This window comes from Microplitis mediator, chromosome 9, assembly GCF_029852145.1.
Source record: "Microplitis mediator isolate UGA2020A chromosome 9, iyMicMedi2.1, whole genome shotgun sequence".
Taxonomy (NCBI): Eukaryota; Metazoa; Arthropoda; class Insecta; order Hymenoptera; family Braconidae; genus Microplitis; species Microplitis mediator.
In genome coordinates this window covers 11,006,355-11,023,632 of record NC_079977.1, presented here as the reverse complement: position 1 = coordinate 11,023,632, position 17,278 = coordinate 11,006,355, and the positions used below count along the sequence as shown (strand labels likewise).

Genomic DNA, 17,278 nt, shown 5'->3' with positions numbered 1-17,278 from the left:
TTTTATGTGTGTTATTATAACAAATCGTTACCTCAAATTTAACAAAAAGACAATTTTTTTTGTGCCGTTTGGGATTATAATTAATTAGTAGGTGTAGCTTTTGAATTTTGACAAATATAAGTCGAAAATTCGATTGTTATAATCGATTGTTATACACTCGATTGTGCAACTATATAGTTGTTTTAAGAAACAATCGCTTTTTTTGAGTTTGAAATAATCGATTATTCGAAAAATCGATTATTTGCAAACGATTAATCGGCTCTATCGATAATTTCAGTTCGATTATCATCGATTGTCAACAATCGATTATTTTGTTCGATTGTTGCAACACTTCTGAGTAGCTTACTGAAATCTAAATGCGTCAATGCGTGCTGAGCTACTGAGTCCCAAAGACATGCGCAATAGGCTCCTTCTTAAACGTCTTGTCTCCTGTCAAGTTTTTTATTTATTAGTGAAATTTCTATCCACCTGATTAAAGTGATCTTTACTCCTAGTATTTTTATTATTTATTAATCTACTTCAAAATTAAGTGTTAAACTTGTCATAATTATCAGAGCATTTTGTGCTAATTAAATGAGTCATTCGCTCATTATTTTCCGTTGAAATTAATTAACGTAGACTTAGTTCATTCATAACCTTGTGGCTACTAACTATTTGTCTAGAACCACTTGTTATTTGTCTAATATCACTCGTTAAGTTGACTCAATCGCTGGAATTTGCTAATTTTGCGTGAATATTGTAAATAAAAATAAATTAAAAAACTAATTATCTAGTTCGCTAAGCTTTGATTGATTTTACTACTGCCACACTCGAGTCCAACTAAAGATCCACGTCTTCCAGAATCCTTGATTTAAGGGTGGGCAGTACTAATCGAATTTTCGAATTTTACTTTTCTAATTACGTTTTGAATAATTACGTCACTCGAATGGTGAAAACCTTCCGAAAAAGTTTGTCTCACACATTTTTTCGGAAGCTATAAAAATTTCTATCATAACGATTGATCAATAAATTAAAAAAAAAGTAAAATTCAAAAATTCGTTTAGTACAGCCCAGCCTTAACACAAATATTTTAGACTTTTTATTTAATTAACTATTATTATTATTTTTTTTTTTTTCAGCAATTTTAGTCTGCCTTTGGCGACTGTAGTCTGCCTTTTGCGACTGTAGTCTGCCTTTTGCGACTGTAGTCTGCCCTTTGCGACTGTAGTCTGCCTTTTGCGACTGTAGTCTGCCTTTTGCGACTTGCGATAAATCTTTTTTTTTTATTATATTTATTATATTGATATTTTTCATTATATTTTATTTATTATAATTATATTCTTTGTTATATATATTTATTTTTTTTATTATATTTATATTTATACTTCTTTTAAAATATAAAAATTGCAATGCCAAAAACTAAGAAGCAATCTTTGCAAAAACGGCGCCGAATACAAAAGACTTATTCCCAATCATTGCGAGCTAGTACAGAATACCGTCTTGCTGAAAATCTTAAAGCATCTCAGAGACTCAAGGAAGATGAGAGTTGTCGATTAGAAAAAAATAAGAAAACTAGAGATTGTTATTCAATTCGTCGCAGTAGTGAAGATTATATAACAAATGAAAGAGAACAAACTCGAATCAGAATAGCTAAAATGCGTTCTGAAAATGCTAATAACGAAATATCTCAAAGTTCGGGAAAACGTAAATTAGGTAACGAAGATTCTAATATTGCTCACAAAAAAGCTCGACTTGATGAAGATTCTGGACCTAAGCTACGTCAACTTGAAAAAGAAAAAAAGCAAAAAGAAAGAATGAATGAATTTTTGAAATACAATGAAAATTTTTCATCTAAGCTTGAGTATCAAGCTAAAAATGGAAAAGATAAAAAAACAGCAAAATTATATCAAACTGTTTTAACAAAGCAACGTCAAAACCCTGAGATTTGTACTTGTTGTTTGCGTAAACTTTATAATTCTATTAAAAAATTAACTGATTACAAAAGATTAATAATAGCAGAACGAAATATGGTTGATTGTGCGTATAATTTTAAACAATCTGAGTTTCTGTGTGATTCATGTTGGAACAGTTTAAGAATTGGTGTTAAACCAAAAAAAGCTGCAACCCAAAATCTTTCTTTTGCAGAAATTCCTGACTGTTTAAAACGTCTTAGTCCGCTTGGGGCTAGATTAGTATCATCATGGTTACCGTTATTGCAAATCATACCCCTTCAACAATATACAGTCTATCCACAACTATCTCTTAAAGGAAATATAGTAAATGTTGAAGTAGACGTAGGAGAAATGATAAAATAGTTGCCTCGTCGTCCCGAAGAAGCTCAAGTAGTTCAAATTAAAATTAAACGTAAGAAAGAGTACAAAACTAGTTATATGGCTGAAAACATCGTTGTTAAAGATGTCAAAGATTCTATGAAATTTCTTCGAAAATCAACATTGTATATGCAATACGACATTAAAGAAAATGAAGAATTTCTATCGCAATTAACTCAGGAAAAGTTTCCGTTCATTGTTGATGAAAACGATAAAAAATTTCTCTGTGATCCTAATAACAAATTATTTGAGAAATTTTATGAAAATTGCGATAAAGAAAATGATGATGAAAATAATGAAGGTGATGGAAATTTTGACAGTGATAATGTTTTAGTCATTGATCAGAATCGTGAAATGGCAGAAGTCACTAGAATCATCGCACCAGGTGAAAATAAAATTCCGAAACCCATATATAGCATTCCGGATTATGAAATTTTATGTCACCCACTCATTTTTGGGGGTGAACCGTTCGATGAAGAAAAAGTTCTAACCACCAATGAAAAACATAAGCTTTGGATTACTCATAAAGATCCTCGTTGTTGGCATAATCCAACTTTTGTTCTTTTACTCGGTCAAATGACTGTACAAAAACGAACAAGAGATTCTATGAATTTCGTTACGCGTAGAGGTTGCAAAAATGAATCTTTAAAGGCCAACGATGCTCTTAAAGGTGATTTAAAAGATGAACTCGTTAATAAGAATGAAGCTTACAAATTTCTCACTCCAATAGTTGGGTCTCCTGCTTATATGGAAGATAAAAAAAAATTTTTGATTGCTGCAATGGCTCAAATTGGAACTCCAAATATGTTTTTTACTTTTTCTTGTAATTTACATAACAATGTTCCTATTCTTAAACAACTTTATGAAGAACAATACGGTAAAACGATAAGTAGCTTTGATGTACTTAATCTAGATCGTAACGAAAAAGACTTGTTGATTCGTAACAATCCAGTGGATTGTGCACGTTTCATAGATCGTTATTTTACATCCATTAGTCAGTGTATGAATAAAGAAAATGGTCCATTCAATGTTCATTACATTGAAGATTACTGTCATAAAGACGAAGTCCAACAGAAAGGAGTTTTACATCGTCATATGGTAGCATGGTTACGAGATGCACCTCGTTATAATCCAGAAAATGATAAGTCTGAGAAAGAATGTGTTGATTTCATAGATCAATTTATAACATGTAAATTAGACACAAATAACCCATATGTAAGAGATTCTCAGTTGCATAAACATACATTCACGTGTTATAAAGGAACGATAAATATAAAAACATGTCGATTCCATTATCCTTTGTGGCCGATGCCGGTAACGAGAGTTTTAACTAAATTACCTCCTGAGGAACGAAATGAAACAGTTAAATTTCATGTTGAAAAAGTAAAAAATTATCTCAATGAATTGGGTAAGCTGCCCCGAGAGATACCGTTTTCTCAAGTCTTAAAAGAGCTTGAAATGACCGAAACTGAATATATTCAAGCTGCAAGATATCCTCTAAAAACAACACGAGTGTTCTTAAAACGTCAAAGCAATGAGATATTCATGAATGCGTACAATCTTAATATCTTAAACCTTCTAAAATCAAATATGGATATACAATTCATTTGTGATCCTTATGCTTGTATAAGCTATCTAACTGATTACATAGTGAAGGTTGAAAAAAATACGGCTAAGTTATTTAGAACTTTAATTGAGCAATTTTCTAATGAAGATTTTACCAACCTTGAAAAAGTTAAAAAGTTTGCAAATGCATTTATTAACTCAAGAGTTTTATCAGCACAGGAAGCTGCTGCTATTATACTTCATATACCAATGTTTAAGGCAAGCCGCAAAGGAGTTTTTGTCCCTACTTTTCCAATAGATGAAAGACACAGAGTTCTTAAACGTATGAAAGACTTGATGAATCTAGCGCCTGATTCGACTGATATTTACCAAGATAACATTATTGATAAATATTGTAAACGTGACAGAAAGTATGAGACTATGTGTTTAGCTGATTTTGCTACTGGATATAGCGATCTCAATAAATTAAAAGCGAAGAGTGGTTATAATTCGAATGATGATTCTAATTGTGAGGATGAAAATGCTAGTGTTAATCAAGAAGATGATGCAAAAATTCGCAAGAAGCGAAAAATTTTACGTTCATGTCATTACAATAAACACCAAGATGAATCTAATTATTATCGAGAACAGTTACTACTTTTTTTACCATTTCGTGATGAAAAATCCGAAATTGAAAATTGCAGTGAAAATCGAAAAAATATTTATGAAAACAATTTAGATCTTATTGTAACAAATCGATCATTGATATACCAAATGGAAGAGAGTTATCTCGCAGATGTCTTCGAAGAAAAAGAAGCGGAAGACGACGATCATAACGATGAACATAACGATGAAAATAAAGATTTTACCCTTAAAGAAAATCAACTAGATGACACTGTTGATATTTTTGCGGAAAATAAAAATTGCAATTCTTCAAATCCGAAGGAAAATGATTATAAAATTAGTATTCCAAAAGTCATGAAAAGTGATGAAATTTTAGAATTACTTTTAAAAGCAAATGAACAGCAGCTTCAAATAACTATGCACTGTTTACATGCTCAAAAAATTGGCAAACCAATTCGTTTAATGATTTCTGGTCAAGCAGGAACTGGAAAATCATTTCTTATTAATCTTTTATATCATGTCATATCAGATTACTATACAAAAAAAATTAGTTGTACAGATATTGAATCAGCTCATGTCATTCTAGCAGCTCCTTCTGGAAAAGCTGCATATGTAATTAATGGTGTCACTGTACACAGTTGTTTTTGTTTACCGATAGACAATATGAGCAGAAACATTGCAGCATTAAGTTCTAGCGTTGTTACATCCTTGAGATTTGAAATGCGAAACGTAAAAGTTGTTATCATAGATGAGGTTTCAATGATCGGTCGAAATCGATTGAATCAAATTGATACTCGTCTCCAACAAATAACAGGGAACAATTCTCCATTTGGTGGACTGTCAATCATTTTTGTTGGAGATTTACGACAGCTTCCACCGATTATGGATAAACCTATTTATTATACAGCATTCCATCATTTAAGGAATAAAAAATTGCAGTGGAATAAACAGTATCCTGATCAACCTTTTAAACCAAATATTGCAGATCCTACGTATAGTGCATTATTCGCAACAGACAATTGGCTGGACTTTGAATATTATGAATTAACTAAAGTAATGCGACAAGATAACGCAGAATTTATTAATGCTTTAAATAATCTTTCTATGAGTACAATGACTGATAGTGACATACAACTATTTAGATCACGTTGTAATTTGAAAAAAGTACCTCATAATGCAATTCACTTGTATTATACAAATAAGGATGTAGATGCTTTCAATGAAAAAATAATTAATAGTATGAAAGGTGACTTGTTTATACACGAGGCTAAAGATGAAATTCAAGGTAAAGGAAAAATGAACGAAAAAACGATTAATAAGGCACTAAATGCTCTTCATAAGCTTCCAACTAACAAAACTGGCTGTTTGCCTAAAACTCTTTATGCAAAACTTGGTATTAAATTGATGATAACTCGTAACATAAGTACTAAAGAAGGGTTAGTGAATGGAGCTACCGGAATTCTCAGACGTGTGTCTCAAAAAAAAAATTCAGACGAAATCACGATTTTGTGGTTAGAGTTTGAAAGCAACGAGATCGGTTGCAATACTCGAAACAAAAATCGATGTCTTGTAGAAAATGATTTTAAACATACGAATTTTGTTCCTTTTTTCCCAATTGTAGTTACGGATATTACAGTTGGTCAGAAAACGGCTACACGAAGACAATTTCCTTTAATTTGTGCTGAAAGTCTAACAGCTCACAAAAGCCAAGGCCAAACTTATCTATATGTTTGTGTACATAACAAAGGAATGACACGCACAATGCAATATGTTGCATATAGTCGAGTTACAGATCTTAATAATTTGTATATCGATGGAGACTTTAAGCCACCAGCTCCGTTCGACAACACTAGCGACCTTAAAGTTGAATTGGACAGGTTAAAAAATGAAAAACGCTTAATCACTTCCGAACAACCTTTAGACGATTTACATGGGATTAAAATTATTTTTCATAATGCCCTATCGTTACGTAAATATATAGGTTGCGTTCGAAATGATAAATGGTTTCATGGAGCTGATGTTATGATATTCGCTGAAACACGCACATTACCTAATGATGATATTTCTATCAATGGATTCGATATTGAGTTCAGATCTGATGAGAAAAATGTCAGTAGGAAGTTTTTACGAGGATTACTCGTCTATAAGAGACAAAACTGTGTTGTTTCTACTATCAATAATGTGACTCATGATTCCCAATTAGAGAACAAAGTAGAACATGTTGATATAGTAACTTTAAAAATAAATGACCTGTTTGTCATTGGTGGTTATAAATCCCTTGATACTACTCGAGATTTGTTCAAGAAGTGCATGAATAGCATGATTAATTCATGCGATATAAATAGTCACATAGTAATAATTGGTGACTTCAATGAAGATTGCTATAGTCATGAAGTTTCATGGCTGGAAAAATACATGAATGAAAATCGTAATTGTAAAAGAGCCTTATCTCCAGCAATTTCAACCACTAATCATAATACTCAAATTGATATGATATTTTCTAATTTAACTGCCTATACCTCAGGATCTTATGATAGTATTACTTCTGATCATAAGCCAATATTTTTTTGTAGTGAAGCGAATAAAGTAGTCAACAGAACTTTAGTTGACCATTTAGTTTCGTCAAAAACTTGTATTTCAAAACCAATTCAATCAAATTTTGAAACAAAGGAAGAACCTAAAAAAGTTAATATAAGTGAGGATTCTAAAAAAATACCACCTAAAAATACTACGAGTGTTCGATACAAAAAGAAAACAGGTGAAGTTCAAAAATTAACTTCTCTATCTGCTGAAGAAATATTACTCGAAATTTTACGGAGTAATTCTTTAGATGAAATTCAAGTCATTTTAAATCATAATGGCAATACTATATCTAAATTAACACTTGAAATATACAACGTTACAAGAAAGAGTATCAATAATTTCCATAGCAACCGTTCGAATAATTCTCATCATTATGAAATCAAGTTGAATATGAAAGACTTGTCAAGTCAAAATGTTGCAATCAATAAATTACTGAATGAATCATTCACCTTCGGTGATGTCAATAAAGATAGTAATTGCTTATTTCAGACATTAGCTGAATCTATAGGTCTCAATGAAGATGAATATATTAATATTAAATTATTTATCATAAAATATATTTGCTGTAACAAAACCAAATATAATACGCTTCTTTCTCATGGTGCAATCTCTGTCCGAGATGTAAATGGATCAAATATGCGTGGTTCAAAAATTGATGATTTTTTACGTATGATAGCTCGGGATCATGCTTGGGGAAATGAAGGTTCACTCTATGCGATAAGTGATGCATTAAAAAAGATTTTTGTGGTAATAGGTGTAGTCCTAGGAACACATAAGATGAGCCATATTTTTAGATTTGTACCAAGTAATCCTCAATCGTTGATACCGTTAACAATAGTGAATGAAGTTAATTATCATTTCTTTGTGGCTCATAGAAACTCAAACTCTCCGAAATTCGATGGCGGTACTTGGAAAGGTATACCTATAATTGAAACTAAATTAAAATCCCTTTTTAATCGTGATAATCAAGTACGCAGAAAATCTCAAAAAAACGTTGATATTCCCGTGAAAAGATTTGATAATATTCCTACAAATCGAAATAATCTTACAGAGACAAAAAACCTTTGTGATGTAAATGTATTAGATATTAGAAAAATTTTAAATGGAATCCATCAAAGTACAGTTTTAATTGAAATAGAAAAAATATTAAAAGAAAATGATAAAATTATCTCTTGTATATTTTTTAGTCTCAAAAATGACATAAATGATTGTAACACTAAAATTGGTCTCATAATAAAGCATTTAGTACAGAAAACAGACAGAAAACGTGTAATCGAAAAACGATTCCCTAAAGAACTTTTAGATAACTTCGATATTACCAATGTTAATGATGATGGCAACTGCTTCTTTCGAGTAATCGCTGAACTTTTACTTGAAGACGAAGATAAATATCCTATTATAAAACTTTTTATAATCAATTATGTTTATTTGAATCGTGATCGTTATGCAATATTATGTATAGAAGGAATCATAGAAGTTAGGTCAGGTAATAACGATGCAGATGTGATATTGAATCCAACGGTTGTAGATTTTTTAAAAATGATCGCAGCTGACGGACTTTGGGGTAATGAAGGTTCTATACTTGCAATAAGTAATGCTTTAGGAATAAGATTACTTATTTTCTCTGTAAGTGGTTTGACCACCTGATTAGCCCTGATTTCCGAATCGAAACCTGAAAAACTAATCTCTTCAAGGACATTAACAGGCTACCCCTCTTTACATCTCAGAAATAACATCTCGAGATAATATTATCTCAACAATAAAATCTTAGACAAAAATATCTCGGTCCAAAAATATCTCAGACATAAATGTCTCGTTGCAAAAATATCTCTGACAAATTGTTCTTCACTATCAATTTCCTATCATTATCGGAACGTATTTGTACTTGAAAACAGTCTAAAACGTACAGTCTAAAATTTTTACTGTAAAGCCGTGAGAAAAATTAATAAAATTTTTCGTTGCTGGTTTGAACTACTGCAAAGTCCCTGTTCGAGCGCCAGTTGAGACAAATCGCTTTTCGTCTTCACGATTTTTACCAGCAGCCACCAGAATTCGCGGGTTGAACCCTGGCTTAGGCTGGCCTCTAACAAATTTTATTTTACTTGGACAGAGCAGTGGGCTGGGGTTCTTCCAAAGCAAAGACCCGCACTTATTCAAACTCGGCGACGTATGAGAGAACTTATCAACTTACCTCACGGCTTATAAAATTATAGAATATTCTTATTGATGGTCGAATTACTATTTGTAACTTAATTAATATTTATTTTATCAGACTATTTAATAATCTTACCAGTAAAATAGGAAATAAGTGGGATGAACAGTGATAGATGGAATAAAAGGAATTAATCAGAATAATTTGCAAGTTTATTGCCAATTATAATAATCAAAATTACTTACAAGAAAACGCAAGCACTGGATATAATGTAGACAGATTCGTGGCACAGTATAATTTTATATCGCGGGTATACCGCCGGTGACGTACAGTAATATTTAATTGAACTAACTCTATTTATAATAATCAGTAAACTTGAACAGTAAAGTATATCGCAAGAGAATTGCTAGTAATACAACTATAACACAAGTTAATTTCCTGATTTACAAAGTAGTTATCCGTATTAACAAAGTCGCAAATAAATTGCTAGTATATGACAGTGAAATTGAATTATACGTCTTATTGCTAATTGATCCAGGATCGAAGTGAAGTTCAATAACCGTAGGGTCTTAGGGCTGAGTTTGGGCTCGCTCCCCACTTCCCCTTACGGTTATGCGTTGAGGTGATAACTAGTCATGTGACCATGGCACTATGACTAGCTTTAGGTGGTTTCAGACGGCAACGAGACGGGGAAAAATGGGAACCGCAAGGCTGAGGGAGAAGATGACAATTCACATTGTCTCAATCCCCCCCACCAAGCCAAGGTTACCCTTTTGACCTCTCGTCAAGGTTGTCCGACTGAAAAGAATGATTTAGTTTATTTACAATATTTACAATGCGAGTAAATCGCCATAGTAATGGCAAGTAGATCACCGTAATATAAAAATTGATTTTATGAAAATATTTACAGGTATTGCAAGTAGATCGCTAAATATACAAGTGGATTGCCAGTATTTTATTGCAAGCCGTAGGGATACCAAAGTATTAGAGTTTAGTCACCCTTTTCAGGTTCACTTCTATCCTGGGACTTCGATCTGGATCAGCCTAGAAGTGTATATTTGCCGCTTACGAACTAATATTACAAGATACTGTAAAAAATAATTTCGTAATATTTACAATTAATCATTAAATACAATTATTTTTTTTTTGGAAGTCTGAGGACTGTAAGGAAGTAATGCTATTTAAAGATTTCGATTACTCAGTCTGCTAACTGCTCCCAGACTCGACGCTGTAATTAAAAATTATTACAATTGGCAATAATAAATGAAATGAATGAATGAGATGAGTATGAATTTGATGGAAAATATTGTTGGAGTATATCCATTTCGGTGACGCATGATAAATTTTCTTATCAACTACTTAATGTATTAGTTCACTCAGGTTATAATAAGTAATGTTTCCTTGTTGTTTGAGTAAGAGATTTCGATTATGATTAGCCTCTTCAGTTGATGACAGTGAGTTTAACGATGCTGAATTGAATTGACGTGTCCTTGAGGAGAATGTGTGAGTTATTTCACTTGAATTTATTTTCCACGTGTTTTCTTTGGAGTTCACTTGAATGTCAGCTAACTGCCAAAAATCTAGTCCAAGGATGACAGGAGTAGACAATCCTGGTACCACAGTCAACCAAGTGATAATATCGTGGCCGTCTAAATTTATCCGGAAAGGTGCACCACCTCGTGTTTGTGTTGGTTTAGAATTTGCCATAATGACCTCACGAGCATTCATGGGGCCTGATATGAGTTCTTGCAGTTGGTTTTCTTTGATGTGTTCGTATGCGGCTTCAGAGATGTAGCTGCGTCCACTTCCACTGTCCAGTAATGCGTCAATCTTGTGTTGACCAATGTATACGTTGGTGACCATCTGACTGACTCTTAACGGAGCTTTCAGACTCGCTGAAGAGAATTTTCCGGAAGGTTTAACTGTGTCGTCACAAAAAACTACTGAATGAGTTGATGACTGACTGTAAAGTTTTGGAGCTACGCTTTGTGTAGTTTCAATTTTATCTGTAGCGGTACGTGCTTTTTGGTGTTTCGTTTTTATCTTAGGTGTTTTATTATTATTTGATTTGTTTATTCTTGTAACTTGACGAGGATCCAATATTTCTGAATTACTTTGAACTTTATCTATCGGAGACGCAAAATGGATTAACTCTTCCACTCGAGTATTTCGAGCCTCGCCGTCGGTCTTGTCTGTATACTTTATATTAGCCTGATTCTCAAAATTTTTCGCAGACTTTTGTCGAACTTTTAATCCTGCCTTAATTCGTAGTTTATCAGTTGTGGGCGCACAACATAGATCAGAAACGTGGCCAATTCGACCACAACGACCGCAGACAGGTGTATTCTTTACAGAAGTTGGTTGCGCCGGAATGGTATTTGCCGAAGAATTGCTTGATGTTATTCGTTCTAATCTTTCCAGGAATGATTTCATGAATGATTCAAAATTATTCAGTAAAGCTGGAAGCTCTAAATTTGAGTCATTTGCTTTATTGTCAGACCGACTTGAATTTCGATGACAATTACAATAATTATTTTTATTAGAACTGGGTTTTTTATTCTGTGAAGCATGTGGCTGTGCGGTAGTTATACAATTGATTGAATAAAAATCTGGAGAGTCTTGAATACAATGATCGACGGGAATACGCGCTTTTTGTTTATTTGAGACATTGTAGTGGGAATTGAGTGCATTAGCCGTCGCCTGCCAAGCACTAACACGTATAAATAATTCCGCATAATTCGAGATATTTTCCCCTGCAAATTTTTGCAAAAAACACGAATTGGACCGCGCGATTATTATGCGAATTTGCTTCGCTTGCGGTAACGGCTCCTCCAATTGCATAAAAGCTCCTTGCATCCGGTTCACGAAAGATACTCCAGTTTCGTCATTACCCTGCTTAGCTGCGTAGATCTCTTGCAATAAATCCTCATCGATCTGTTGTGTTTGCCAGGTTTTAAAATAGTATTTAAAAGTTTCCCAATAAATAAATAATTTTTCATTTTGATAATACCACTCAAGGACGTTACCGTTGAGTGTATTGGTTACAACCGTAGGGAAATTCTTGAAAGGAATGTCATAGCTGCGCATACGTTGTTCTATAGTTTTGATGTATTTTCGTGCATCAAATGACGACGTACGATTCCGAGAAGGAAAACAAATATTCCACGATTTTACAAATCGACTGATTTCGTACAGATAAGTAAAATTAAAGCCCATTGCACTCGTATACCCAGTTGTCACGTTGTGTAGGTGATGGAACGTTACAGGCTGCATATGTGCTGGTATCATATTAGATGATAGTGGCTGCGTGTGTACATACGACGGTAACGTATGAATTGGTAGTGGGACCGTTTGATGCGCGTACGGTTCCTACGCAGGTGCTTGATGTACAGCTGATAACACGCTGCTTGCCTGAGACGATTGCACGTATGATTGCGGGGCAAGATGGCCAGCTGTGAGGGGATTTGCTACCTGTAAGACAGTAGTTGTTGAAAACAATTCTCTGGGCATCAATGTGCTAGAAATACAGCTATTTGGAAAAGTTAGATTATTTCTAGCTTGTATTGCCGTTCCCGAATTCGATGATATCGGTAACGTATTGGAAGGTCGTGAGATTGTACCCGTCAGTGACGACTCTTAGCGTGCGGTTTGCAAGGCTGCAGATTCAGTTTGTAGCTGAGCTATAGCATTTGACAAGACTGCTATTGAGCTCGCATTATTTATCTGTGCAGTTGGATGGCCAATTATATTATTTGCAGAAACGTCGTTATTATTATTCACTGTACTGTTATGTATACCTCCCGTGAGGTCTAGCAAATCATCAATGGCACTAGTCGTAGGAATTATTGAACTTGATGCTGGATTAGGCGGAAATTGAAGTAAATTGTGACCAATATTATTATAATTATTACTAGTAACTGCTGGAAGTGTTCTTGGAATCGGTGTCCTCGGCAACATGATGTGATGACTAATTAAGCTATAAAGATTACTGATAATTACAGAAATTTTATTCTAATTACAATTTTAATCTTCGACTAAATCTTAGCAGAAAAATAATTTATTTACAATTATCCGATTACTATTAATAAACCTTCGAGTTAATAAATTATTTTATTTTAATTAATAAATCCCTGATGACTAACAAATTTTTATTTATAACTGCAAAGATTTTATTTGTAGTTTGTTTAAGTACTAAATTTATTTTGTCGAGCTAAAGATATTTTATTTTAAATCGGAAACGAATATAATAATCTTTTGTGTTACAAATTAAGTTATTTACTGGACTTAGAAAATATACGAACAAAATTTTATTTTAAAATTTTAAGTGTTTATTTTGCGTTGTTATTATCAAGTAAACTGTAAGGTAAATAAACACTAACGTCTCATATTATGACGCGTGTAGCTAGTATACGCTCAAGGTCACAGAACAACGAAATTTCTATAAGAACGAACCGGCACACAAAATTACAATGACAAATTTTATCTGATACAATTAATAATAAATAAAAGAAATTTGGAAATTAATTATTTTGTGAGATTAGATGCTAGTGATGAATGATAAAATGAAATGAAATTATGAATGTAGAAAAGTATATTTTTTCTGATACTGGTAAGAAATTTTTTTTTTTTTTTTTTTAAATTGATACTGGAAATTATTATAAAATTTTTACTGTAAAGCCGTGAGAAAAATTAATAAAATTTTTCGTTGCTGGTTTGAACTACTGCAAAGTCCCTGTTCGAGCGCCAGTTGAGACAAATCGCTTTTCGTCTTCACGATTTTTACCAGCAGCCACCAGAATTCGCGGGTTGAACCCTGGCTTAGGCTGGCCTCTAACAAATTTTATTTTACTTGGACAGAGCAGTGGGCTGGGGTTCTTCCAAAGCAAAGACCCGCACTTATTCAAACTCGGCGACGTATGAGAGAACTTATCAACTTACCTCACGGCTTATAAAATTATAGAATATTCTTATTGATGGTCGAATTACTATTTGTAACTTAATTAATATTTATTTTATCAGACTATTTAATAATCTTACCAGTAAAATAGGAAATAAGTGGGATGAACAGTGATAGATGGAATAAAAGGAATTAATCAGAATAATTTGCAAGTTTATTGCCAATTATAATAATCAAAATTACTTACAAGAAAACGCAAGCACTGGATATAATGTAGACAGATTCGTGGCACAGTATAATTTTATATCGCGGGTATACCGCCGGTGACGTACAGTAATATTTAATTGAACTAACTCTATTTATAATAATCAGTAAACTTGAACAGTAAAGTATATCGCAAGAGAATTGCTAGTAATACAACTATAACACAAGTTAATTTCCTGATTTACAAAGTAGTTATCCGTATTAACAAAGTCGCAAATAAATTGCTAGTATATGACAGTGAAATTGAATTATACGTCTTATTGCTAATTGATCCAGGATCGAAGTGAAGTTCAATAACCGTAGGGTCTTAGGGCTGAGTTTGGGCTCGCTCCCCACTTCCCCTTACGGTTATGCGTTGAGGTGATAACTAGTCATGTGACCATGGCACTATGACTAGCTTTAGGTGGTTTCAGACGGCAACGAGACGGGGAAAAATGGGAACCGCAAGGCTGAGGGAGAAGATGACAATTCACATTGTCTCAATACATTGCGTAAAATGAAAGAAACAACCACTAATATCGACACCATTGAAAGACTCTCCAGCAGCGTTTATAAATGCTCTTTCAAAATCAACCGTAACATGTTCGGGCTTTAAAATTTTAATCTCCGACAACATCCGTTCATATAGCTTGGCCGATTTTCCAGTAGTCAAAACAAACACCAACGGCAGGGCTTTATCCTTTATCCTTGCATGCAAAGTATACAACTGATAAAACATTGTAGGTAAAGTCTTGAACGTACCATCAGCGAACAAAATTTTACACTGCTTCAAATATCTTATATTTTGATCAGTCGAAAATATCAATAATCGTTCACTACGTTTTTTAGTATCAATTTTAATATCCTTCAATAAAAAAGGCTCTCCTTTGGCAGTGACGCTATATCTTGGCGGCACAATTAAATCCTTTAAAGTCGTAGGACTCACCGGAATGTTATTATTGACCTTTCGGATTCGTGCAACTGTTCTTCCTAGATCACGACGACTACCTAAATTGACTGCGGCTGCATTAGGAACACCTGCAACAGTGGCTGCAACAATGGAACTAGTAGGCTCGTCAGTCGTTGCTGCTTTGTGGCGAAGCTTCTCCAATGCGGACATAACATTAATTTTTGATGGGTCGGGCGCGTGCTTATGATCACCACATGATATAACATCACCTAAAAAAAATACAAAATTCATCGTTAACAATTATACATTAATAACCAAACATCTCATATTTCAAATGTAAACGGAACATACCATCAGCAGTATTAGTCGTAGTATGACACACAGCACGACACTTTCCGGAATTGTAATGCACACACCGCCATTGATGATCACCGCTACCTTCACGATAATATCGATATATAAACTTTTCATGGACTAAATTGTATCCATTACGTTGATTTTTTATCAAAGTTAGAGGCATGTTAACAAATACATCAATTTGATATCACACAACGATTATGAAAAGCAACAATAATTATGTCTATCGCACATGAATATTCGGGAAAGACTAAAGAGTAAACAGCATGCTAGTCATTCTTTTGCAGACTCAACTATAGTATACTTAATCTTGGCCCACAACGATAAATAATCAATAACGCTATGAACATCTTTTGTAATCACTTAAGCTTCTTATATTACAAATTATTGAAATTGTACAGTGATTTAAATTTTATAAATGCACACACAATGTAAACAATAGTCAATAATAAATATAAATACTACAGATTATACTACCAATAACGATAATTAATCAGTGACGCCATCGGTTTAAAATAATTACAAACAATGTAATTTTTCTTTTCATTATACCGGCATAATAAAATTATAAAAAAAAATATTGTTAATGTGGGGGGCTTCGCCCCCCAACCCCCACCGGGGCTTCGCCCCTGGACCCCATGTTAAATTATTACTTTAACTCTAGCGGAACTCGGTTCTATCGGTATAATAAAAGACAAAATTTTTAATGTGGGGGGCTTCGCCCCCCAACCCCCACCGGGGCTTCGCCCCTGGACCCCAGCTACCCCTTTTTACATCTGAGAAATAAGATCTCGAGATAATATTGTCTCAACAATAACATCTTAGACATAAATGCTAATTCTGGAGATCATACTAGCTGAGATAATAATAATTGAGATATTTTTATACAGAGACTTTTTTGTTCGAGAGATATTATTAACGAAGATAAGATTGATGAGATATTATTTCAGAGATATTATTGCTAGAGATATTATCAGGGGTCACCACATTAACAATATTCCATATGGACGGTGTGCATTTTCTGGCTGCTCGTGCTAAAAATGATAACATTATAGCAAGTATTGAAAATATTGAAAAGGGAAAATGGAAAAATGTGCCGTTATTCCCGTTGTGTGCAAATTTACCGTAAATTTATTATGTACGGTAAAAATGTTGGTTTTTAAGTTGAAGGAGCGTAAGGTCAAAGAATTTGAAAATGAAAGCTCTCACAGTATTTCATGGAGACTTGAACATATATGTGCTACGTATCATTCAACTTTGCTACAAGAAGAATTTATGAGCAGATGCTTATGAGCGGATGCAATACTATCAGAAGAACCTAAAACTTAATCGATTAGGATAGAAAAAATCATATCGATTTAAGTGTGATGGATGGTGGCTGAAGTAGCTGGAGACGAGACTCTCTCAGTAAAGACTCGTTTATGCATTTTTCAAGCCGCGATATCTGGTAATTGTAGCAATTTCAATTAAAATTAATTATAACTGAATAAATTACGATAGGCCTCACATGAACCAATAATGATATTTCGGTAGCTTTGTACTCACATTTGAAGAGCATTGTGAGATTAATAACAATTAATGGCACATAGTGATGAGTAGATTATTTATGATTTTTTTAAATTATAATAACATAGTCTCCATTTCTTTGTGATCTAGAA

General features: G+C 33.4%; 1 protein-coding gene across 2 annotated transcripts; it reads right to left on the bottom strand.

The window, feature by feature from the left end:
- Positions 1-8,855: 8,855 nt before the first annotated feature.
- Positions 8,856-16,051, bottom strand: LOC130674920 (uncharacterized). 2 transcript variants are annotated; one of them, XM_057480373.1, is made up of 2 exons: positions 15,615-16,051; positions 8,856-15,532 (listed from the first exon to the last, which is right to left on the bottom strand). In XM_057480373.1, the coding sequence occupies exon 2, from the start codon at positions 12,499-12,501 to the stop codon at positions 10,573-10,575; it is 1,929 nt and encodes a 642-aa protein (XP_057336356.1). In that variant the 5' UTR covers positions 12,502-15,532; positions 15,615-16,051; the 3' UTR covers positions 8,856-10,572. The 2 variants fall into 2 exon arrangements, with proteins under 2 accessions (XP_057336356.1, XP_057336357.1); XM_057480374.1 differs by having other exon boundaries at positions 12,294-15,532; positions 15,615-16,040.
- Positions 16,052-17,278: the final 1,227 nt, after the last annotated feature.